The 26,328-nt window shown below is 43.4% G+C and overlaps 2 protein-coding genes across 12 annotated transcripts; one reads left to right on the top strand and one right to left on the bottom strand.

Moving 5' to 3' along the window:
- The first annotated feature begins 72 nt into the window (after window positions 1-72).
- LOC129186171 (dynein axonemal heavy chain 12-like) lies at window positions 73-6,202 on the top strand. 7 transcript variants are annotated; one of them, XM_054784161.1, is made up of 13 exons: window positions 73-356; window positions 706-852; window positions 970-1,010; window positions 1,115-1,249; window positions 1,307-1,465; window positions 2,027-2,272; window positions 2,960-3,131; window positions 3,225-3,330; window positions 3,394-3,573; window positions 5,040-5,168; window positions 5,241-5,369; window positions 5,440-5,593; window positions 5,834-6,202. In XM_054784161.1, the coding sequence occupies exons 2-13, from the start codon at window positions 707-709 to the stop codon at window positions 5,986-5,988; spliced, it is 1,752 nt and encodes a 583-aa protein (XP_054640136.1). In that variant the 5' UTR covers window positions 73-356; window position 706; the 3' UTR covers window positions 5,989-6,202. The 7 variants fall into 7 exon arrangements, with proteins under 7 accessions (XP_054640136.1, XP_054640135.1, XP_054640134.1 ...); XM_054784160.1 differs by having other exon boundaries at window positions 5,241-5,593; XM_054784159.1 differs by having other exon boundaries at window positions 3,225-3,573.
- On the bottom strand, window positions 1,328-26,158 carry ip6k1 (inositol hexakisphosphate kinase 1). 5 transcript variants are annotated; one of them, XM_054784163.1, is made up of 13 exons: window positions 25,973-26,158; window positions 18,710-18,779; window positions 15,392-15,655; window positions 15,105-15,250; window positions 14,827-14,953; window positions 12,902-13,124; window positions 10,896-11,080; window positions 10,173-10,348; window positions 9,808-10,041; window positions 5,788-8,576; window positions 2,938-3,567; window positions 1,992-2,262; window positions 1,328-1,489 (listed from the first exon to the last, which is right to left on the bottom strand). In XM_054784163.1, exons 4-10 carry the CDS (start codon window positions 15,219-15,221, stop codon window positions 8,073-8,075), a joined length of 1,566 nt encoding a protein of 521 aa, XP_054640138.1. In that variant the 5' UTR covers window positions 15,222-15,250; window positions 15,392-15,655; window positions 18,710-18,779; window positions 25,973-26,158; the 3' UTR covers window positions 1,328-1,489; window positions 1,992-2,262; window positions 2,938-3,567; window positions 5,788-8,072. The 5 variants fall into 5 exon arrangements, with proteins under 5 accessions (XP_054640138.1, XP_054640140.1, XP_054640139.1 ...); XM_054784165.1 differs by lacking the exon at window positions 25,973-26,158 and adding an exon at window positions 25,459-25,948; XM_054784164.1 differs by lacking the exon at window positions 18,710-18,779.
- Window positions 26,159-26,328: the final 170 nt, after the last annotated feature.

Raw genomic sequence — 26,328 nt, 5'->3', positions numbered from 1 at the left:
GGTGGCCTGTCAGTAATGTGACTAGTCACTGCTCTCTCCTCTAAATATAGTATAACAGCTATCCGACAACAACACTAGCAGACTGCTGCAGCTAACATAGCAAGAGTCGACTTTATTGAAACGTTTTCAGTGTCGAATATTATTCCGGAAGAGCAAACAACCTATATTCATCGGAAGAGCTGCGGACAGCAAGGAGAAAGCTAAAGGTCGGAGCCCAGTGATCCTATTTGGTAAATGACCATCTAGTTTGCGAGGTGGACACACACAACATGTTGAACGTTATTCAAGTGAATGAGGAGTGAGAGAATGTCATCAAAAGACAAAGAGGTGAAAAACTAACAAAGAGCAAGCAGCAGGTAAAGAGGTTTTTCTCCATTAATTTTAGAACGCTAGTGGATAAGAATCCAGAAGTACATTAAAAAACGGTCCTGATGCCTGGCTGGTTGTGACATTATTTCTTTATTTCTTTATTTATTTATTTTTGAAAGGGATTGTTGTGGCACAAAATTGGCTAAAAATCTGCAGGAAAATATGTACTCACAAAAGAAGCAGAGGAAAGCAGGCTTTGTTTTGTGTACAAATCTGAGAAAAAAATAGGGTTGAAATAGGCATGATGCTGTAGTAGTCATGGCAGTGCATGACATGCTGTTACTGTGTGTGCCTCCAATATGACGACACGATCCTCTTATGTTTTGTGTCTCTTAGCATGGAGTTCAAAGCGTTAGGGATGGAGGACGAGGAGGAGGATGGGGACGATGCAGCCATGCAGTACATAATCGAGCAGAGTCTGCAGGACAGCAACAAACGCAAGGACGTCCACAGACAAGCTTCTACAACACGAGGCGACAGGAGGTCAGACATTTGATGACAAGCACCTGTCTGTAAATATTAGCATACTGTTGGAAAGTACATTTGTATTAATGTCTATTATTATGATGTGAAATGTTGTTAAACACGCCTTTCTTGCAGCTCTAAGTGTGCAGAGGCGATATTCACTGCCATAAGGCAAGGTGAGCCAACTTGATCCTATCTATAATAATAATGTAGATATTGAAAATGTCAAAATGTACTCCAAGGTGGGTTGTATCCATCATGTATTTGTGTGACCGAGCAGGCAGAGAGAAGCTTGTGGAGGAGCTGTGTCTGAAGAGGAGAGACTCTTTCCTCCAGACAGACAGCAGAGGATGGACGCCTCTCCATGAAGCATCAGCCCAGACCAACCAAACCATTCTGGAGCTCACATATGGAGGTCAGCATCAGAACCATCCAAAGTGACAGCACATGCATCACCTCAAACCTTCTCCAGCTTCAGGTCGAGAGTCAGTGGAGCGTCAGACACAACGTGGGGAGACACCCCTCTTCCTGGCGGTGGAACGAGGTCTCATGGACAATGCCTCCTTTCTCCTTCAACACGGGGCCCGGCCCGACACACAGAACCAGCACCAGGACTCGCCGCTGCTTTTAGGTCGGCTGACCATTGGTGCAGCAACTGAAGAGAGAGAACAGTGGAATCTATAACTCTAGAGACCATAGATGTAGTATGAATAGATGGGTGGAGCAGCATTGCTCTAATATACTGTCATAAATCACTCCTATAGTATGTGTCTTTTTAGTCTTTAATCTTTTTAGGCAGCAAGCAAAAGTAACGTAGATCCTGGATTCTTTTCCTGTTCACGTTCAATGTACGGTCACTGTTGCTAGGCAGATTCGTAGGGCTGAATAAATGATTGCCCCAAAGGCCAATGAAAAATAAAATGTGCATATGACAGCCACACCCACTCCGCTATTTGAATTACAAGATAGGAACTAGAGGGCTCTTTACACACGTTCATTTTACAAACGAATCACTAGTCTGTATTAAAAGTAAAACACATTGTAAAGAAATAGCATCATTTGGTGGATGCGACGGGGCGTTAGAATGATATTAGAATGAATGAACTTCCTTTTCCTTCCTTCTTGAAACTAAATAAAAACTAAACTACACAAATGACCTCATCATTGCTGTTTCCGCCCCTTTCGACTGCAGCAATCCGGTTGGGCTGCGTGGACCTGGTCAAGCTGCTGCTCCAGCGGGGTGCGGCGGTCAACCAGGCGGGTCTCCACGGCCGCCACCCGCTCCACGAGGCCTCTCGGCTGGGCAGAGCCGAGCTGGTGAGCCTGCTTCTGGAAGCCAAGGCGCTGCCGGACGCCCGTAGCCGCTTTGGCCTTACGCCACTGGCACTGGCTGCTCAGGCGGGTCACCTGGAAGCGGCAGAGGTCCTGCTGAGGAAAGGTAAGACAGGCGTGCCACCAAAAACATCATTCTGTGTGGTGTCAGCTCATTGAGCATCGAAAGGATTAACTCTGCAAGTGTGTGCGGTATTTGCGATGCCATCACAGGAGGGTACCAGTGATGGCAAATAAAAATATGATAACCATAGACGGGGCGGACTTACCATTAGGCAAACACAGGCAATTGAATTTTTTTAAAATTAAAATAAATGACAAAACTTTTGTCAGTGCAGTACAAGGATGTGGAGGGCCCTAATGACTGTGTTTGTTTTGGGTCAAATGAAAATACACCCCTGAACATAGAATAGGAAATTGAACTTTATCTTCATTGAAGATTAATTATGTATACTAATTGTACCAAGCGGATGCTAACATGAATAGCAGCTTGCTAAAAGCATAACAGCGAAGGATTATTATTATTGGTTAACTTCTTTTTACACTTGTGCGACAGTTAAGAATGTTAAAATGTGACTTAAAACATTGCTGTACACATAATAAAAGTTTTGGAATGGCACAATTTTGACTCTGGAACAGACTGTAGAATTAACTTTACATTATTCCGACGGGAAAAAATGTTGACCCCCTTCAAATTGATATAATTTTTTTTTTAATCAATAATTTTAGTTTTTGGACAGGTGCAGATAAGTGCCTTCATACCAATGTTACCTTTGTGTGTGCTTCTGATCAGGAGCAGACGTGATGTCTCAGGCGCAGGACGAGGCCTCCATCTTGTACGAGGCGTGTGCGAGTGGAGATGCTTCCGTTGTCGAGCTGCTGCTGGAATACGGCGCCGACCCCAATGTCGCTAAACAGAGTGGGCACCTACCGATCCACCGGGCCGCTCACAGGGGACACCTGCAGTAAACCAGAATCAAAATACTGAACATATTGTTACATGAAATATCATTCATTATTGTCTTGTGTGTGTGTGCGTGTGTGTGTGTTCTGTGCAGCACTCTGAAGCTGCTGATTCCAATAACATCTATGGAAGACATAAACAACAGTGGAATGAGTCCACTGCACTGTGCAGCAGCTGGAGGACACACACATTGCATCAAGGTGTGTGTCCATTCTCCTGATGACTCTGTGGTCCATGCTAATAAACATGAAGCCATCCTCCAGGCGCTGCTGGACGAAGGCTTCGACCCAAACTACATGCTGCATCCTTGCGTGCGCCGAGGTTATGACGACGAGAGGAAGTCAGCACTCTTCTTTGCCGTATCCAACGACGACCTTCCGTCAGTCTGCATGCTGCTGGAGGCCGGAGCCATGACCAACCAGGACCCCGTCAAATGTCTACAGGTACAAGAGCATGCTCATTAACTCCACATTGTTTTAACTTTTACTATTAACAACAGTTACTTGTATAACTTATTTTACACTTAGATGACAACTACTGGGCCGCACGGTGGTCTAGTGGTTAGCATGTTCGCCACACAGTCACAGTCTGGAGATCACGAAGACCTCTGGAGTTTGCATGTTCTCCTCGTGCGTGCGTGGGTTTTCTCCGGGTACTCCGGTTTCCTCCCACATTCCAAAAACATGCATGTTAGATTAATTGGAGACTCTAAATTGTCCATAGGTATGAATGTGAGTGTGAATGGTTGTTTGTCTTTATGTGCCCTGCGATTGGCTGGCGACCAGTCCAGAGTGTACCCCGCCTCTCGCCCGAAGTCAGCTGGGATAGGTTCCAGCATACCCCCGCGACCCTAATGAGGATAAGCTGCATAGAAAATGGATGGATGGAATGTGTGAACATGAATCATGTTGGTCGTGCACCCTCCTCTGCATGATATCATTGTTTTGCAAATGGTCTTTTTATGACGTTAAGCCAAACTTTTTAACCACTTCTTCTTCGCTGGTGCTCGCTGACTTCTTCTTCGTTGTGGTTGTGTTCGCGGCCGGACCAGTAATCAAAATAAAAACATTTGAACGATCCAGGGAGGATCGCAATGTTAGTCCTGGTTCCCCTCGATGGTCGAGACTCGATGCCCAACCCTAATACTGTATCAAGCTTACGCTTCTCGACATGCGGACAAAAATCCCTGCTGAAAAGGTCCTTAAAAGAAGCGGTGATGAATACACCCAGATATTGGAACCGTCAGGAGTGACCTTAAACAGGATGGAGGAGACAGGTCCCAGCATCCCCCAAGACAGGGGCTAATGGAGAGAAGTTCGCTCTTTTTGAAATTTGATTTATAGCCACAGTATTTGCCAAATTGAGTTAAAACATCCGCAATAACCAGAATGGTAAATCATCCATCCATCCATTTTCTGTACCACTTGTCCTCACTAGGGTCCCGGGTATGCAGGAGCCTATCCCAGATGACAGTGGGCAGTAGGCGGGGTACACACCGGACTGGTTGCCAGCCAATGGCAGGCCTGTCAATCATAGACATTTGATATATTTTATCTTATATATCTTATTATTTTAATACAGTGATTAGTTTCTGTTTAGACTTGAATGATGGTTAAGAATGTTACTAGACTATCCAGTTAATCAAGGTTTTACGATGGCCACAGTTTGACTCGGGAACAGATTATTTCCATTATTGGCAATGGGATAAATAGATTCTAAATTAAAATCAACCGGTATCCTGAAACACATTGCGTTTGACCTTAGAGGCTCCATTGTATTTCCATTATTTATGATTAGGAAAATTTATGTGAAATTTGAACAACGTGAAGGTGGAACAAGCACACTAGTTTAAAAAAGCACAGAGAGGATTGGACGGTGTTGGTGATGTGTTACTGTGCCATCTTGGCAGGTCGCTCTGCGTTTGGGCAACTATGAGTTGATTAAAGTGTTGCTGAGGTTCGGTGCCAACGTCAACTTTTACTCCAGAATCAACACAACACACTTCCCCTCAGCCCTGCAATACGCCCTCAACGACGAGGTATAGCCTCATGTCTGCTTGTGGGGCTCTTCTTGGGCATGACTGTGGTGTGTGTGCGTGTGTGTGTATCAGGTGGTTCTCAGAATGCTGTGTAGCTATGGTTACCACGTGGAGCGCTGCTTTGACTGTCCCTATGGCAACGGATCCCACGTTCCAGAGGACTACGAGGGCTGGTCCAACACTGTCATCAAAGACACTATGGTAACCAGAACTAAAACACACAATGGACATATGCTGCCAGGCGGGACTGTGTGTGTGTTTGTCAGCACAGTTCTGCGAGGTGATCACCGTTTCGTGGCTCAAGCATCTCTCAGGTCATGTGGTTCGGGTCCTGCTGGACTATGTGGATCATGTGACAATATGCTGCAAGCTGAAGGCGGCCCTCATGGAGCAGCAGCAGTGGAGCGACATTTGCAGGATGCAAGGTGACCACATTATAATGCCATTACCAAGCAACCTGGCACTGTAATGACAGCCACTGCCTACAGCCACAAGGAGGCGCATTTGCATGGTAGCTGGGGATTGCTATGATATGCCGTGATGTGTGATAGTACAACATTGCTAAATGAATACAATCAAAACTGAACATTAATTTTTGGGTTAGAATGTGCAGGTGTACCTGATGAAGCAATCTGAGTGCATATTTGCTCCTTCCACCTCCTCAGAGAACGCTCGCTGCCTGCAGCATCTCTGTCGTTTGAGGATTCGTCGTTGTCTCGGTCGCCTTCGTCTGCGATCGCCTGTCTTCATGAGCTTCCTGCCATTGCCAGGACGACTTAAGGACTACCTCCTGTACCGGGAGTACGACCTTCATGGGTGACAAGTTGCACAGTGTCAGTGGGGATGACAACTACCACAAAATTGTAACAGTAATGATTTTAATTGAGGCAATTAGATATATTCCTGTTTGCTTACCTTTTAATGACATTTATGCACTGTAGAAAGCCATAATTCATGTTAATAGTATCAGTAGTTATGTCACAGTTTTTAAATGACCAATTATGCCACATTTTAAAAAATTAACAACTATTCTTTTGGGCAGACTTTGTCCTCGTGTCGGTTTTCCTTCTTTACTGTCTTCACCTGAAACACTAGCAATGTCCCAGCTTCGAGTAAACGCGTTTTTTTAGGACCTACAATATCTTTCACATGGATGTCTTCCCGAGACTCATCTAAAAGTACAAAACACTTTGTGAGAAGACATCTTCGTCCTAACAAAGTATGATTACATCCTACTCAGTTGCTGCATCAAAATCAATAACTACAAGAGGAGGCCAAAAACATCTGGAAAGTTTTAATCTCACTTTCACTGTTCTACCAAACAGTGGGGATGGTGTCAGCTGTAAAATAAATGGAGACACAACAGACATGACAACATACATGTGAGGAGGAGAAGGGACAAGAACTAGAATGTTGGACCGTGTGGTGGTGAACTCACTATAAATAGGTTCAACGTGCATCCAACGCCTGCAAAGGTCACGTGAGGCAAAGCAAAGATGACACGCGGGCGCGCACACACACACACAACCTGTTGGATGGTGCCAAGCAGAGTTTGGCTGGAGTGTCCTCGGGACAAACAGACAACAGTATCTAAAATAATACTGTTATATATTAGACCCCTGAAATGTCATCACTCTGTGAGCACTTAAATCTCTTTGCTTTTTTACACTTTGGGAGAGACATGGAAAATAAGACATTTACCCACATACATAGAGGTAAAGGTACAATAAAAAAATAAATTATCACCTCAATAAACCAAAAATAAAATATTACTATTTGCTCTTTTCTTTTCGCTCCAGCTCCTGGAGCTCCTGTCACTGACCAGCAGGGGGCAGTAGATTGCCACCACAGCCGCTTTCTGGTCGCCCTGATTGGAGGGAAGCATAAATGCGCACATCTGATTTGCTGAGCAGTCGGCGCTGACCAATCATATGAGAGAGTGGCGATGGCACGTTTGTGGTGACTTTACCGGAGGAGGACGTGCGTCATTTAAAGCAGGGCTGGTTGACAGTCGAGCATTTCAAACGCACCCTTTGACAATATTGTACAACAGTGTTTCAAACAAAATAAGGTCAGGTTGTGTTGTTTTGGTGATTTTTTTAAAACATATTTTTCAATAAGATCACCCAGACCAGACATCCACAAAAGACTGGCTATTCTAGAGTTTGGTAACAACAAATCCCTTTTAAAGAGGTGTTCTGAAAATGTAGTGGAAAAGTGCAGGTCATTTCAAAGAGGGAAGGGATGTACTTGACTAAATAATATCAAGTTTGTGCACCAAGTACAGTACTCTGACATCACATCCAGAACATGCTGCACTTATAGTGACTCTTCACAGCATGCTCTAGGACTGTGTCTGAAGAAAAAACAATGACAAGATGTGGTCACTTCTGGTCTTTTCATGGCCTTTGTTAGGAATATACCCAACACATACACCTCACAAAGATCTATTTGTGAATGAAGTGATGGCCCGGAGGATCACTTTGAAATGACAAACTATAGTGACATTACAAATCACAAAGCTGTTGGAAAGCGTCTACTTCTCACTGTTGTCCTTCTCCCTGCTAAGGGAACGAAAAGAAAGTCTCCACCTCTTGTCGCCATCTATTGCTTTAAAAGATGTGCCTGGAGCAATCACCTGTGCATGTTTGGTGAGGAGGAGAGGGGTGGGAAGTGGGGGTTGATTGACAGCACTGACCGCTATGATGGTCACAGGTTTGGGCGAGGGAATGCATCGTGTCATTGGGTGTGTGTGTGTTGAGCCTCAAGCCCAGGTCAGAAGTATGTCAGCTCCACTGTCCTGCCTCCTGGCTGTTGCTATAGTTACTACTGGACTGTAGAATGCCCATGTTGCCATGGCGATGCTGTGAAGGATCGACGTCCATATTTCCAGCCGTGGAGACGTTACTGCAGGTTGTCGGCCCGCAGACTCTCCAGGATTTGGATCAGGCTTTCCAGCCCGAGCACGTATCCCCGGTCGGGTCCGTCATGCACTGCCGTGTCGCCACGGAAACCTTTAAAGGTGGAGTGGGCGAAGTCGATCATACGAATGTCCACCAGGGGGGGCTGTTGGGGCGAGGGGGCGGACGGAGGTGGCGGGAGGGGGGTTAGGCTGGGAGCTGGGCAGGCAGAGTCTGGATGGGAGTGAGGCGAGGGGGTGGAGTGGCAGCCTGACTTTGTGGGTGGGGCCAGGGGGGGAAGATGAGGTGAGGTTTGAGCCATCAGTGCGGTTCCCTGATGGGCCAGCGGGTCCGGGCCCTCCTCATGGCTCACGGCTGTGGCACAGGGAGCGTCGGTAGCTGGAGGTGCATGGGGCACGGGACCAAAATGAGGCTCATCAGGACCCCCGGCAGTCTTCTGCCGGACAATGAGCTGCCCAGGACTGAAACCTGCAGGCGGCTCAGGCTTCTACGAGTAAACACAGAAGATATCAGCACCAGAATGACACATCTCATCTATTTGCACACTCCAAACCATTAGGGGGCAACATATCACTAGGAATACTAGGGATAAATTGCCCATAGTCACTTATAGTATGTTGCAATGTATATGTCCTAGTATCACAAACAAGTATGCAAATAATAAAAATATTTATTGAGGAAATTGTGCCATGAGGGACATAGCATGTCAATGCAGGTTAGCATAGTCACTACAAGTAAATCAGTTTTGTCTAGACCTTTTCCCCAAAGTAGATACAAGGGGAACATGAGTGATTCATTTTGGAGGCAAGGAATAATAATAATGCAATATCTTGACTATTCTAAGCATCTTTATAGCACTTCTATGATAAACCATACAACAACAAGGTTTGCCAATCCATACTGCACATATTTAGAATTGTTGCTGGCAGATGCCACTGGGTCCAGTTGGTAATCAAGCCCAATCCAGTGGGTCCCAAACTTTTTACAGTGGTGTACCCCTTCAGACATTTCATCTGAAACCATCTACCCCCTACTCCTGCACACTTAAATAACAAACCTTTTACCATAATTATCTTGAAATATTGAACATAAGTTAATAAATTTTATAGTACCTTTGGGTCAAAAATGTGTATTTTGCATGGTCACATTTTCATAAAGTTCCACAAGAGCACTGATAAATAAAGAAGTAATTATCCTACATATCTTTTATTCCAGTTTGATGATGGCATCCCTCCGTTTGAATGGGTTGAATTTGAGCTTCACTTTTTTTGTCCACTCACGATGGCTATGGTTTAAGACTACATCTTAATTTAATACCAAATTGAAGGGGGAAGTTTAACAATCGCGATAAAGCAGTATCCAAAGTACAAAAATACATACAAAGATAAAGCCTCATTTTCGGGGAATCCCCACCCACAGTGACAGGTTTTCACCACTGTGCCATGCGGGGATTGGAACACCAATATAAATGAAATCTTAATGCACAAAATAATCATGAAACTTACTTATTTGTTCATATGATGCACACAGACCAATGAACAAATTCATACTGCTTTTCTGCTAAGTATGTATGTGGTAGGCACTAATTGTTTTTCATTTTTACTCACGTACCCCCATGACAATTAATGTACCCCACTTTAGGAACCTAGGCCCTAATCCATCACACCCCAGCTAATGAGCACATCATCACAGGAGAGAATTGCTTTGTGTTGACTCACCTTTCCCTCATAGATAATGAGCAGTGAAGAGGAGTAGAAGCGATAGGATGCCTGCCGCTCCAGCACTGCCTTCAGACTGTGAAGCTTATTCAGGATTGGCTCAAAGAGATCCCGCCTCAGGCCCCGTCCGTTGTGCATGTACTGGTAGAGGGCCTGACGGAACCCTTCGATGGACAGGCCACGGCCATAGTACTTGTTCCTGCAGAGGTAGTGGCTGGTGTTGAGCTGGTACACCTGCAGAGACACGTGTTCAACATAAAGACACCGCATCATACAGTTAACATGAAATCCACAGGGAAGCTCAGCAGTATATTTGAGAAGGACTGACACGGAGCAGGCCCCAGTGACAGTAGCTACTTCTTTACCTGCATGCCACACAGTCGCACCCCCAGTGTTGCTGAGGTGCTCTGCTCGCACTTCTTTATCTGCCTAGCTGCCTTCTCCTCTGAGGCGTCGTCCCCATGCTGCCTGGTGCCCATCTTCAAGTCTAGGATGCAGGGGTATGAGAAGTGGTGGACGACATTCTCCAACAACAGGAACTCTGGGTCAACTCCCATTAAGGAGGTAACCATTGCAGATTTACACAGGCTGCAGCTTCTAGAATATAAAATGTACTCAGCTGGGATGAGTACCATAACCAGAAGAGAAAAAACTGTTGTAGCTGCAAAGGAAGAACATCTCCATGTTTTCATGTCTTTTTGTAGCTACATGTAGTGTCAGTGGACTTAGAACAATGGAAAACAGGGTTTGTGTTTCTCCACGCAGCTGCAGTCTGGGCTCTTTGAAGCTGGAGATCAAAATATGATCTTTGACCTGATAACTTCCTCCTCACTTCACACCAGCCTCACCCATGTTTACATCCTGTACTTGCCTGCTATAGTTGTGGTACACACTGGAGTCCATGAAAAACAATATTATTCCACATACTTTTATGGTCATTTTTACACTCATCTGAGGAATGTCTGAATGTGTTTATTACTGACAGTGTGAAGGCTCTATTCTGGCTAACAATCAGATTCCACTAAAACAAGTGGCAAAAGAGCGGAACCTTGATGGACTCAAAACAAGGATTTGCCGGAAAAGGATACTGAAGAGCTTTCGGTCCTTGGACTCAGACCTCATGCGGCTGAGCTGCTGCTTGTGGCAGCGGAGGCTCCAGGGATTGTGGCTGATCTTCTCCGAGCTCACACCACTGTTCCAGTCCAGCATCTGGAAGGGAAGGTCCAAGTGAATCTTTGGTTCCACTCTCGGACTCTTCAGCTCTGTGAGATTGCTGTGTGGAGGAGGAGGAAGACAGACAAGAGTTGCTCAGGATAGGCCTGTCAGGATAATAAATCAGTTAACCACACGATAAATAAAAACAAACATGATCATTTTGCTGGCCTTGATATACAGTCATGGAAAAAATGATTAGACCACCCTTGCTTCTTCAGTTTCTTGTTCATTTTAATGTCTGATACAACTAAAGGTACCTTTGTTTGGACAAATATAACAATGACAACAAAATTAGCTCATAAGAGTTACATTTTTTGGCAGTACAGTGCTATAGCTATTCATGTAAGAATTTTGATTGATTTTCGTTCTCATCAAGAAAGCCATAGAAGTTGCTAGATATCAGCTCTTAAACTAAACTCTTATGGGCTATATTTGTTATCATCAATATATTTGTCCAAACAAATGTACCTTTAGTTGTACCAGGCATTAAAATGGATCAATAAACTGAAGAAACAAGGGTGGTCTAATCATTTTTCCATGACTGTATTGACATGTGCATGCTTGTTTTTGTTTTCCTCCTCTCTCTCTACCAAATAGGCTAGATGACAAGAAGGTTTACTCTGTGCATTTGTCTCAACACCTGGGCACGTTGGTTCTATAGCGGAATTAACAGAGTGAGTGAACACTCCTCTTAGTCATTCAGTCTCTTTGTCCCAGTGGGTGGAGGCGGGGTTGCTGGCAAGTGCACACACAGAGCGGTGCAAATGAGGAGTAAAGCGGCGTTTACACTTGCACGCATTTTGCTTCCGAATTGTCCTGCAATTCGCCATGGCAATGCGTGTCATTTATTTATGTATTTATGGTACGCCTGAAAAGCATGAAGGCTAGTTTGCGCACTGTTTGTGTTCAGTTTACGCATAAATGATGCAATTGGCAGGAACTTCGTGACCGAAAATGGTGAGCATTGGCACAAGCTGACCATGCTCCCGCACGAATTATTTACACCTCGTCAAGCAGTGCTTACGTCTAGTGCACGACAATAGCACGCGTGACGTGCATTGTTCCCGCATGGGAATGCATTGTTACCACCACTTTCCGAATCCGTGAAGCAGTCCTATTTGGTCACCCCATAGCTTCATTAATTTGCGTTCCAGTTAAGGAATGCCCAATGTTCATTATTTATTGAAGTGCAATTTTGTTTACAGAGACTTGATAGTCCATTTTATTTATTGCTTTTATTGTTGTGTGTGTTTTTTGATTGGAGTGTTTTTTTGTTTTGTTTTTTTCAACAGAGGTCTATTTTTTCTTGTTTTTGGTTGTGATTTTTATTTAACTGCAATTCCATTGGAGTTTTTTTGTCCTTTGTTTAATTCATTATGTTGTTTGTTTAATTTTATTTAAAAGCTCTTGACATTCCAATTACAATGTTAAACACTCTTGAGAAATGTAAGTTTCTTGCCTTTGATACGGTATACTCGCATTATTATGTCATTATGATTACATTAATGAAAAAATGGTCTCAAAATGATGTTAACAATGTCATTGATCTGCAATAATTTGTAGGTCAATTATCGTCCAGTAAAATTTGTTACCGTGACAGGCCTAGATCACAATAATGTTGGCTGGAGCAGTGTCATAATGGACTTTTACATGGATGTACAGTATCTAACTAAAGGTTTACCAGTTTGCCACAATTATGTGAAAACTAAATAATAAGATCATTTTGCAGTCGTTAGGATGTCACATACACATACACAAAATGTTCCAAATAAACCTGAACTGTATACTGAAAATGCACACAGAAATAAACAATTCTGTGAAGGGATAAAATTAAGAGCAAAAGATAGTCGGTCACCCAATTATCCTTGAAATAACGTACTTATCAGAAGAATCTGTATCGCGATCGCTGCGCTCCTCCTTGTGTTCCGAGGAGGAGGAGGAACGATGGAGGCTGCGGCGGGAGTGTTTTCTCCTGGGCTGCTCCCGCTCAGGAGGCTCTTCATGCTCGCCGGCTCCGACCTCCACGTTGCTGTCGCCGTAAGGATATGCCACCAGATTGATGTAGCCGTCAGAGTCACCTTCGAAACACACCAGCACCACGCCTGATGGGAAGACATCAAGATGTTAAGCTTGACTGTCCAGATGAATCAAGATTTGTATTTGTCATCTGTCTGTTTAAATATGCATAATAGAGACAGACAAAATCCAATTGGGAAGCAGATTGCACATAATTAGACGGGACAACCTGTGTTATTTCAGCATTAAAATGCTATTCCTAGTTTCTCATCTTTGCTAAGGGACACGCTGATGTAATTTTGCTCGCTGAAGAGAAATCAACCTGAGGAGTCCTCTCATGGCTCCGTCCACAGAGAGCTGGGCATCTTCTCTGGCTCCCCATCCACAAACAACAAACGTGCAATGACATCTGATCATGTCAAAGAGTTTCTGGTTGAAGCGCCTGTCTGTCTACTGCTGTGATGTCAGTAGGGCATCTTTAGTGGGCTCAGATCCAGAGCTAAATATAGATATCCCATGGACAACTGTTGTCATGGCACTGTGACCTGCAGGACCACGCAGAGTAGTGCAGGCGGCTGTGGTGGGGATGCAACCACAGTGTGGGTCAGTGGCCTACTGTGTCACATCCAACAGAGCATGAAATTAGTTTTATGTATAATTTATGTTTTTTTATATAAAAAATGGTGAGACATGCGGGTACATAACTATACTTGTTTATACCACCATACATCTAATCATTGTACAGTCAAACCTCGGTTGTTGTACGCCCCGGTTTTTGGATGATTCGGTTATGGTAAAATTTTGCCCCGATTTTTGTTTGCATGTAACACACTAGTCCATTTGCCCTGTACTGTATTGTTCTGCAAAGTCAAGTGTCTAAACAAAGCGCCCTACGCGTTGCTGACTCAACTGTCCATGCATTTTGTATTGCGTATGACTGCTAAATAATCCACCATGGGGCCAAAGAATGTTTTGAGTGGCAACAATTTGACAAAGAGGGTGAGAAACACTATTAAATTCAGGAAGTACGCATCAAGTTCCATCCATTTGTCATTTATAATATTTTGCATTGTTTTCTGCATAATTATTTTCTATAAAATGTATTTTTGGTTAATATTTTTGAGTGCATGGTACAAATCGGATTTCCATTATTTCCTATGAAAAAAATTGCCTTGGTTTTTATGTTTCAGTTCCACTTTATTAGTTCTTTCATAATTGGTATAAAACAGTTGTACAGAAACATTAAAGTAACATAAACAAGCACTGCATGCTATTTAAAGTGCTATAAGTGTACGTTGGCCCACATATCAAAGCACGGAACAAGACAACCACTTATGTTTGTCGGTCTCTTTCTTCTCTGTGTTTGAGCCATTATTTATTTAAAAGCAAACATGGGGACTGTCACAGCTATGAGTCAGGTGATGAAAACCAGAGCATTGTGCTTTTGTCTCGTTATGCACATTCCAACGACAATGTAAACAAGCCAGTGCATGAGGTGATAGCATTATATTATATTATATGAGCATGTGTGACCTTTCCTACTTTTTGAGCCTCTGATCATTTCAGTGTCCGGCTATAAAAATAGCATCTTTCTAGCGCAAGAGCGCTTTGCATGAATCTGTCAGTTGCATGAATCTGTCAGTTGTTGACACTGCGCGACCTCTGCTGGAGTGCGAGGGTGACAATGTGCATTTAGCCCATGGCGTGCATGTAGTGTATTTACTGTCACAATAATGCCAAGCCTGCAGAGTGCACAGGGCCTGAGTCAGCAAAGTTGTGTTGTGGTACCTTTGTATTCTGGGGTGAACTCCTTCATCTCTGGAGGCAGAGATTCATAGAAACGCTGCTCTCTGCTGATCAGAGGCTTGCACACCGTGTGGTCATCGTAGCGCATCATACTGGTGTGACCCCCCACCTGCAAACACACAGGTGCAGTTACATGAAAACAACGGCAAAAGAAAATAGGTCATATGAAATAGCAGAATTTAACACTTTGGCTATCAAACAACTTGGAATTCTTCTTTAGCTATTATTACGAACATAGTACAGCATTTTTTCCTTCTCACCTGGTGCATGAAGGGCTCCAAGGGAACACCGCCTCCTCGGGATCGAAGTAAAGCTCCTCCCCCTGGCCCCGCCCCCTGTAGCTTGTTGTCCATGTTGTTGGTATGAGGGAGGCACATGGCTCCTGGCGGACGAACCGCAGCTCCTCCTGCAGAGGGGGCGTAGATTTAACATGCAAAGATCATGTTTAGCTTTGACAATGCTATATCCAAAAAGTAAATGAACCCTTCCACTACCCAACTATATTTCCTAGCTGCAATGCTAACGATCAGTGTGCTCTTGCTCTTACCTGGCACATGGGCTCTGGCGGGCAGTGACGGCGAGGGCGGGGCACAGGGCACCACAGGCTGCTGGGAGCGCACGCCGGCCCCAGGGGGAGGCGGCGCCAGACCGAAAAACCACCCTGTGAGTTCTCCAATCAGAGCGCTCCACTTCACCGTCGGCAGGACAGCAACCCACTTAGGACAGGGGGAGGGGTGTGGTGGTCAGGGGTGGGCAGTAGAAGCCAGAGTGTGCCACAATGGTGGAGTTCCCCACTTCCTACAAACAAACACTGGAAAAGATGCATAGAATGTGAAAGGTCAACGACATGAATGCAAAATTCTGAAGTAGCCATAAAGATGACAAGTGATGAAATAAAAAACACGAAGTATTCATACACAGTGCGGCTTGTTGTCCCAAAAAAAGTTGGAGGCAATCACCAGATGTTCTCCCAGCTGATGTTTTCAAGTCCCAGCTGCTTAATGTTTCAAAACATCAGCAGTTATTTGAGAGGACGTTTAGCGATTCAAGCTGCGTTTCAGCACAAACACAACAATTAACGAGGCAGAATCAAAGCTGCTCTGTTGCTGAGGAACATCAACAATAAAACCTCAGTGAGAATTATTACCATGAGAAACAATGACACCAAGGACAAGGACGAGAGCAGAATAATGGAAACAGTTAAGACATCAAATACTGGGAACGTAACACAAAACCAAATGAAATGCTAAAATCCAAAGACCATTCAACCAATGTATGAAATGTGTTATTTGATGACAATCCAACTGGTTGTCTGCTGGGACAAACATAAAGCTGATAAATTACTAAGAAAATCAAAATCCAGATTTCCTTGAGTGGATTGAAAACGGGGCTGCACGGTGGCCTAGTCGTTCAGGAAGATCTGGGTTGGAATCTCCATTGGGCATCTCTCTGTGCCGTTCGCATGTTCTCTTTCTTCAGGTACTGGGTTTTCCTCCCACATTCCAAAAACATGCATGTTAAGTTAATTGTTGACTCTAAATTGTCCATAGGTATGAATGTGAGCCTGAGCTGTTTGTCTATATGTACCCTGCGATTGGCTGGCGACCAGTCCAGGGTGTACCCCGCCTCTCACCCGAAGTCAGCTGGGATAGGCTCCAGCGTACCGATAACACTAGTGAGGATAAGTGGCATAGAAGATGGATGGATTGAAAACAGTAACGTACAATAAATGTAGAGAAAAAAAAAGTTCTGAGACCATTCATGAGCCCATGTTTGTTAGTAAACTAAATGTACTGGGAAAAACACTAGGAATGTTATATTTATGATATATTTTATAATTTTTAATATAAAAAGCTATTTCAGGCCAACACCGACAACTTCCTACTTCTAAAGACCAAATGACTTAAAAGTCCTAACCAAAAATTACATCACAACTATTAAAAAAACATTTTAAAAAATCCAATGTTGCTCCAAGGGGTTACTAGCTAACAAAAGCTAGTATCCTCAAAGATGGTAAAGGGCTGGTCATCCGTCCACATCACTATAGCCCTCGGCTTGTCTCTGGCAAACTCTTTGCACCTTTAAAACACCGCGGCGATAGGAACAACCACCGGGCGTTGTAGCGATGCTGGCATTTCAGGTGGCTGATAAGGTTTGATGTGGTGAAGTTTGATGTCACAGGCTGCAGAACATTTGGTGTCACTAGCACGCAAAATGGCTTTCTCTGAAACAAGAAGAAATCCCCCTTGATCGACGCCATGTTTGTTTACAAGTGAGTTTGCCCACATAGCAGGAAGGAGAAAAGGATCCCTTGATTTGCTCAGAACTCACCTACTGCACAGTATGGCTGAAAGAGATTGAAGAACCCAGAAAAGTCAGGAGCGTTCTATATTGTATTGTATAGTAGTTTATTTATTGTGATGTTTGTGACACTCAGGCACTTTATTAATTAGTTGCCTGTTTGCATTTTAACAAGTAAGTTAGTTGAACTTGCATAAACCCAATGATGGTGATGATCAGCGGGTGTAAACTCTCTGTAGTTCGCTAATGTGGCTATTGGTGTATTCAGAGGTCATGTATGATGTTTCATTTTGTGCACCTAAATGTGTCTCCTTGTAAGTTGTGGCAGACAAACAACAGGTGTGCGTGTGTGTGTGCAGCAGGTTTAGAAGCGGAGGACAAAGTCAAGGACAACAAAAGCCACTCGTCCCTCCCATGAACACTCCGCTCTGCCTCCCAACTACTTTTCAGCGGCATTAAAGGAAAACATTTAATCTGTGTTTTCTGCAAAGGGCAGAAAAAGTGAAAGTGAAACCTATTATGGGCCGAGTATGTCCATCCAGGTGTGGTGAACGCAGCCAGCTTAAGACGTGTGTGGGAGATAAGTGATGCCATCCACCGTGACTGTGACAAAGCCGTGTGATCGCAACTGGCTGATTAAGAGTCTATTTCTGACTGACACACTCTGATGTGAGCGTGTCAGTGAGCCAAGACTCCACATAGAACAGATTACCATTCCAGGACTACCGACGATCTAACCTTAATTAGCATCAATGAGATTGTTATGTAGTCTCTACAACCCCTCAACATTAATATTGTATTGTATTGTATTGTATGTACTTTATTTATCCCACAGCGGGGAAATTTACTTGTTACAGCAGCAAGACAAGTAAAGAGAACAGTGTAAAGAAAGCATAGTGTCTACAACATGGTTCAGGTGGTGCAGGTGTTGTAGAGCCTGACAGCGGTCGGTATGAAGGACCTGCGGAACCTCTCCTTCTTACACCGTGGGTGTAACAGTCTGGTGCTGAAGGAGCTGCTCAGGGAAACAACAGGGTCATGTAGCGGGTGAGAGGTGTTGTTCATGATGGATGTCAGCTTAGCCAACATCCTTCTCTCCCCCACTTCCTCCACGGAGTCCAGAGGACCATCCAGGACAGAGCTAGCTCGCCTGATCAGTCTATTTATCCTGCTCCTACCATGGGAGTGCTTTTTTTCTTCTCTGTTTTTCCAAATAAAAAACTAATTGATTTCCAAAAAAAAGATGGTGTAAGTCCAAGGAGGAAAACATTAAACCTTTATTCAGTGTGGCCTTGGTAGAAGTCTAGGGTTCAAGACATCTCACGTCACAACTGGCCAATGCATTTGAATGCAATGATACTGAACTCTATCCCAAGTTCTTTAGTGCTTTCTGCCATTTGAAATGGACACAGCTGTACTTTTTGGCCAATGTCTTGGCAAAAATAGCGGACAGTGAATGATACTGAGGGGATTAATACATCTGTCTGATAGCCTTGAGGAGGCAACGTTCAACAACTGGCCATGGCTTGAGCACGCACGCACACACGCACACCAGCAGACTTACATCTGAGTGGAAGCTGCCTGCTGCCAGTAGTCATGTCACTTATCCCTCTTCAGAGTGTGGAGGGATGGATCTTTAAAAGAAACCAAAAAAATGAAATGTAATTCAACATTTAAGTGCTTATATGTGAATTAGCTGCCCTGAGTAATATGTAGTGTGTTCACAGAGCTTTTTCCAGATTTTGTTATATTACAGCCTTATTCCAAAATGGTATACTGCACATTTACTTTTCCCCTCAAAAGTGTACACATAACATCCATAATAAAAAACATCTTAAATGTTTTTTTTGGAAATGTTTGCAAATAATAAAAAAAACATTTACAGCCTCGAGTCTTTTTGAATAACGATTCCACAAGCCTGGCACACCTATCTGTGGGTAGTTTCACCCATTCCTCTTGGCAGCACCTCTAAAGCTCCATCATGTTGGACGGGACGTCGGTGACTGCCATTTTCAGATCTTTCCAGAGATGTTCAATGGGATTTAAGCCACACAAGGACATTCATCCATTCCTTATCTCGGCTGTGTGCTTAGGATCGTTGTCGTCTTGAAAGATGAACAATCGCCCCAATGGTGCTCTGGATCAAGTTTTCCATCCATGATGTCTTTGCACATTACTGCATCTTTCCCTCTATCCTGAACAGTCTTTCAGTTCCTGCCGCTGAACATCCCTATAGCATGACACCGCCACCACCGTGCTTCACTGTGGGGAGGGTATTGGCCAGGTGATGAGCAATGCATGGTTTCCTCCAAACATGACGCCTGGCATTCACACCAAAGAGTTCAATCTTTGTCTCGTCAGACCAGGTAATTTCTTTCTCCCGGTTTGAAAGCCCTTCAGGTGCCTTTTGGCCAACTCTAGGCAACTGATGGCCATTTTTATAAACTTCCCTTGCCATCCATCCCCAAATGTTCTCTATGTGATTTAAATCAGGGGAACGTGCAGGATGGTCCAAAAGAGTGATGTTATTCTCCCTGAAGAAGTCTTTGGTCAAGCGAGCATTGTGAACTACAGCGTTGTCCTGTTGAAAAACCCAGCTGTTACCACACAGACAAGGGCCCTCAGTCATGAGGGATCATCTGCATGCCGTTTGACGACCCTCACCACCTGAAGCTCCGGTGTTCCACTGAATGAAAAAGCACCCCAGATCATGATGGACCCCCCTCCACTGTGCCGGGTAGAAAACATCTCAGGTGGGATCTCCTTGTCATGCCAGTAACGTTGGAAGCCATCTGGACCGTCAAGGTTACATTTTTTCTCATCAGAGAATAAAACTTTTTTCCACCTTTCAATGTCCCATGTTTGATGCTCCCTGGCAAAGTCTAAACGGGCAGTTTTGTGGCTTTGAAGGAGACGCGGTCTTTGAATTTGTTTTTGTTTATTAAACCCTTTTCCCACAGATGCAGTCTAATGGTTATTGCGCTGCAGTCGGCACCAGTAAGGGCCTTAATGTGGGTGGAAGACCGCCCTGTGTCTTGATGGACAGCCAATCGGATCCTCCGGCTCAGCACAGGTGGGATTTTTCGGGGTCTACCACTTGACCTTTTTGTTCCATAATGCTCAGGATCTTTCAAAAAATTTAGTCTGATTGTCAGCAGCAATGGCACGCTGCAAGAGGCCTTGCTTATGCAGCTCGACAATCCGACCACGTTCAAAAACAGAAAGCTTCCTAGCTTCAGCCATCAGGAGGGCATGACAGCGTCAGCATAACAACCTGGCAGAAAATGAAAATTTTGTGCAGATTTTGGCTTTTATAGCCTGTGGTCTTAAAATTTTGATCAGCTGATAAACAGCCTATTTCAGTTTAACTGTTGTTTTCACGAAATTACTTTTTCAAAATGCTTTTTGTCTCACTCCCCCTTCTTGTTTTTGCATATTGTAGCTCTACTTAAAACCTCATTAAGATCCAAATGTGCAAAATGCAAATTGCAGCAATTTTTCAACTGGTCTTAAGATTTTGATCAGGAGTGTATAAAAATACCAAGAGGTGAAGCAAATATTAGTTGGTGAACTACTCAACACCAGCTGGTGATCTATAGTAGCACTGTCTACTGTAAAGCTGCACACACTATGATTTTTCTGTTGAACAACTTTGACACACATCTAGTGTTTTGAAGACAAACCATACGTATTATAATGATAATGACGGCAAAATTGTTAAGTGACACTTTTAAAAAGTAAGTTAGCATGAACGTGACTTGTAGCTCGCCCAGGACAAAAACGAGCTAGCTAGCTGCCGCCGAGAGCTATGGCTGAGAGGCAGTGAGCGGCGAAATGTGTAAACATGCCACAAAGTCGAATGAGATTGAAAGATCATCAATCACAGACGCTGGCTTCACCTGTGATGAGCGGTCGTCAATTCTCACGATAATAAGGTACAAAGTGAACATCAACACTACACGCGTACTTTTATCTGGTCAGATGTGCGCAAACATGTCTATGTCTATGTTGGTCAAGGACCAACAAGGCAGACAGGCGACTCCGGTGCATATCAAAATAAAGTGCAGTGAAATATATTTATAAAATAAAAAAAAAAATTTCTAACTAATTGTAATCAATACATGTGTAAATAATTAGCAATATATGCATCTACATAGCATATACAATATATCCATTCATACAATATATTAACATTGTTTTCAAGTTTTTTAAAAAAATCATTCATTTCATTCATATTCTGCTCACTTATTTAATTTGCTTTATAAATTTAACAAAAAAAATAGCACACATGTACAGTATGTCACAAAAGTGAGTACACCCCTAACATTTCTGCTAATATTTTATTATATCTGTTCATGGGACAACACTAAAGAAACGACACATTGATGCCCTGTAAAGTAGTCGGTGTACGGCTTTGATAACAATGTAAATTTACTGTCCCCTCAAAATAATTTGACACACTACTATTAATGTCTAAACCACTGGCAACCAAAGCAAATAGATCCGTCGTGAAAATGTCCAAATTGTGGCCAAATTGAATATTTAGTGTGGCTACCATTATTTTCCAACACCGTCTTAACTCTCTTGGGCATGAAGAACGCTGCATTTCAGAAAAAGAACATCATACCAACAGTAAAAAATCTTGGTGGTAGTGTGATGTTGTGGGGCTGTTTTGCTGCTCCAGGACCTGGAAGACTTGTTCTGATAAATGGAACCATGAATTCTGCTGTCTACCAAAAAATCCTCATAGAGAATGTCGGGCCATTTGTTCGTGACCTCAAGCTGAGTAGTATGTCTGTGAAAATAGCTATGTAACGTTCATTACACATATACTTCATGTATTAGCATTTGCTATAAAACATTCCAGATATTGTACAGTATACGAGAAATGTAAATACAGTAACTATGCAAAAGACGATGCAGCCAAAGTCAAGGCAACATAGAGTATTAGAAAGGGTTTCAGCAATGGGCACATTTTCCAATTTGTCATGAAATAGCAGTTTGACAAATGAACTTGGAGAAAAAACATTTCTATTTCATGATGCGACACACAGCCATGAAACAATTGACTTTTTTTCTACATAACTTTTTAATAGATATCGGCCTAGGCATCTTTTCATTGAGGTAGTTTATCCGTAATTGGAATAATAAAGATGAAAGTTGCATGATCTGTGTGTGGCTGCCGACATCTGTCCTCCACTGTTTTCTCCCGCCAAAGCACACCAGTGAATCAGGAGGGGGCTTAATGTCAGCTGACTGATGTCATATGACATCTACAAAGTGATGGTTATGATGTGGGTGACACGCAACCCACACTACTTTTGCGATCGCCATTATGGGCACAATAGTACGGCTGTGTGTATGCGAGTCAGGCTCTACGTTTACACTGTGTTGCCTTTTACTGCTTGTTTATGTAATCGTCCAGCAAAATTTGTTATTGTGACTGGCCTAGTTACAGTCAATGACTTTTTGCCGTCTTTTGGGAGTTTCTCACGCTTTGCAAATATGCCAAACAGTGCTGGCTGTTTCAAAATCCTTCTTCAAAAGCGCAATGAGGTTGCTTGTTCCCTGGTTCTGCGCCACCACAGGAAGCCAGCGCGGCTGAAATCACTCCAGCACACGCTGTTGTTGTGATCACATGGGTTCCACATGCAGAATAGAAGGGCTGCTGCTGGGTAGAAGTGCTGGTGCAGAGTCTGGAATGGACTGCTTGTATTGGAGTGCCCATAGCAGAGATTTTAGTTGCAGGCCGACATATTCCGATACTGTGTTTTTTTGGCTGATATTGGACTGATATGCGATATCAATATTGAATCGGGACACCCCTACTTGTAACACTAATGATCCCCATGCCCCCAGGAGAAAAATGGCTTATTGGCCCCAATTTGTACACTTGAACATGGGGTGTACTCACTTTTATTGCCAGCGGTTTAGACATCAATGGTTGCGTTTTTGTTATTTTGAGTGGACAATAAATTTACACCGTTATCAAAGCTGCACATTGTATCAAAGTGTTGTTTCTTTAGTATTGTCCCATGAAAATATATAATAAAATATTTGCAGAAATGTGAGGGGTGTACTCACTTGTGTGACATACTGTATATGCAGCAGTTAAAACATCATCATCATCGGTTCCCTGATGATGAAGTCCTGATTCAGCAGCTTGTGTGCATATTATTGCTGGGTGGTGTGGAGCATTATCAGGCAAAATAATAGTAAATATGGACTAAAGCTAGAGCTTGCTGACACACATGATGGGCCTCTAATAAATGGTTGCTGAGGTCCAGGTGATGGAGAAGAGCAGGCAATGAGAGAGGCTGAAGAAAAAACTAACAGCAGTCAGCAACAGACAACTAAACCACCAAACTAATGGATATGTAGAGGAGCAAAACTCGAGCATGTTCTAGCTCTCATGAAGCCCCGAGGGCCAGATACTCCCAACTGTGGGGGAAAAAAATGAAAGAAATACACACAGCTGCTGCACACACATCCCAAGACAGACCACAACAGCTGCTAACACACACACACACACACACACACACACACAAATCAACAGCATTCTGGCTGAGACATTTCAGGTCAGTCAAAACAGCCATCAGGACAGTGGACGTCTGTCATCTTTGCTTCTACGTCGCCATTACAGAGGAAATGGAGTTACCGTAGCAACCTTCATGGGCACGCTCGCCACCCGAAAAAGATGCTCTACTATCAAGGCAGCTAATTGGCTGTCTGCTGTGGAGGCAAGAAGGATGCATGTTTAAACTTAGGCACATTTAAGATGTGTTAATTGGGATTTGCATTTCATTTTCTACTGCCGTATGAAGTTGTAGAACAAATCGTTTTATTGTTACTATTTAGGGTAGACATAATAGATTACAACTTGTTGTTATAACATTACTTTTTCATATTTCCTTTGTGAAAGCCTACAATAATGAGGCGCACCTTCAAGACATTCATTTAAAATGTGCACACTTTCTAATAAGAACCATTAAATGGGGGGGAGGGGTTACTTAGAGAGGCTGAAGGACAGTCGACTTCCTTCCTATCATTGCCATTTCCTCGATGCTGCTGCCAAATATTACCCCTGGATAATGTCCTGTCGTGTCTGAGGAACATTAATGTCGTCATAGTCTGGAGGACATCTTGTCTTTAAGACCTGAAGTCACAATGTTACATAGTCCAGGTCCGAAAGAGACCAAAAATAAGAAAGGTAAAATAAACACTCGGACAAAAAAAGGACCTTTTGCTGTTGCTGTTTTGTTCCTTGATGTGAACATTGAAGCTGCAGTTGTACATCTGCTGGGGGGAAAAAATAACTCACAAAAAAGATTCTATGATGTGAAAAGAAGATCCAGAACCCTGACTAAATGGGCCAGAACTTGCTAACAAACAGACTCCAATGCAACAAGATGATGAAGTAGTGTGACAGCAAATTTGCATCTGGCACAGATGCCTTTTGGACCTGTTGAAGGCATCATGGGGCAAACCCCGAATACCATTTCTCCAAAATGTGAGCACTCTGAGGACAGAGGACTCTTTAAAACACTGACTACAAGTTTGTTTGGTGCCCCAAGATGGTATATTGAGTACAGATGGACACTCACAGACTCTTCTGCCAAAAGACAATGTACTTCACATTTGTGTGGACGGAGAACTGGTGCTATCAGAGCGTACGAGACAGAGACAGGAGGACCTCTCTTTGTTTGTAGGACTCCCCAAATCTAAATTCAACCTGCTAGCTAATGTGCATTTCATGGGGAGCTGGAGGTTGTTGACAGATATTTAACATGGCGACACCACTCGCTCCCACCAACAGCTGTGAAAATAAAAAAGCAGCGCCAGCATCTGATTATTTGCGAAGGTTCAACAATCGCACCATTAGGTACTACATCACAGGTGAAAACGCCTCCTTTTACAGAGATAATTATGTTAGGTTTCATTTACACTGTTACAAAAGCATTTTTTAACAATGTGTGTATTATTGAGATGAAAACTGCCTCTCTTTGTGTAGCTAGCCAAAATAATAGACACAGTCCAGTGCCTGCAATGTGGTTCTATACCAATGAAAACCACAATTTAAAAAAACATTATCGACTTGAGTCCATCTCTTGATACAGCGATTGTATTGGGTGTCAGTTGAGATTATACAGGTGTACTTAATGTTGTGGGCGGTGAGTGAGGTAGCCAGCATCAGTTGCGGATCACAAAATAAACTCAAATCACACCCAGCGCAGCTAAACATAGCAACAGAACCTTCACCGTCGACAACATGCATTTTGGTATCTTGTGAACATGCAGAGAGACACAACAAACCTGAATGTGTCTTTGAGACGTGTTCTGGCAAAGTTTTCAAAATGATCACGTATTCCTCCAAACAATGTCCAAACAGCGAGCTTCACAAGTTATCCAAGATAACGTCCCCGGTGTTCCCGACACACGGCGTGCAGTGAGGCTGACATTAGGCTGACGTTCAGCCAATTTGCTCGGGTAGCACGTTAGGTAGCGCATTAGTTAGCATATTAGCCTGTTAGTTAGCTGTCAGACTGGCCAGCTTGTTGACCTTAGCCTGGCAACACGCTAGCTATCCATGTCGGTTGTGCTCAATTTAAAACAGATTACGATTTAAAAAAAATTGTGACACACGCTGGTCCGTGTTCGCTCTTTCTGTATCATTTTGATCAAACTCGGTCCCTCTGTAGTGGATACTGGTGGAAAACGATGACGTTATTTCGACACCATGCTAAAGCTAGCTAGCTAGCTTAATAGCTAACATAACGGTTTGACGTTACTCAGCCTCCTCACTGAGTTGCCATAACGAACAACTTACCAGCGGGACCGCCGGGCCGACAACTGAACGAATTCACTGGCGGAGTCAAGGCGTTGCTTCGGAGACTGTGACAGTGTTTGTCTCTCTGAAATCCAAGCTCGATAACGCGTGGTAAAAAAAAAAAAAAACATCCAAGAGGCTAACGTCATTACAGTGAAGCTAACTGACTGTTTCGCTTTTCACTTCATTTGCATGGACGACAGGCTGCAGTACCCCCTACAGCACCTTTGGGACATTACAACGACAATATGACTACAAACGGAAAAATGTACTGCATTGCAATGACAATATGGATATTATCTTTCTTGACCGTGTATCTGTCAATTTGTCCAAGCTGGTGTAAGATTACCAACATG

Source organism: Dunckerocampus dactyliophorus, chromosome 8, assembly GCF_027744805.1.
Source record: "Dunckerocampus dactyliophorus isolate RoL2022-P2 chromosome 8, RoL_Ddac_1.1, whole genome shotgun sequence".
Classification (NCBI taxonomy): domain Eukaryota; kingdom Metazoa; phylum Chordata; class Actinopteri; order Syngnathiformes; family Syngnathidae; genus Dunckerocampus; species Dunckerocampus dactyliophorus.
This window is presented reverse-complemented; position numbering and strand designations above follow the sequence as displayed.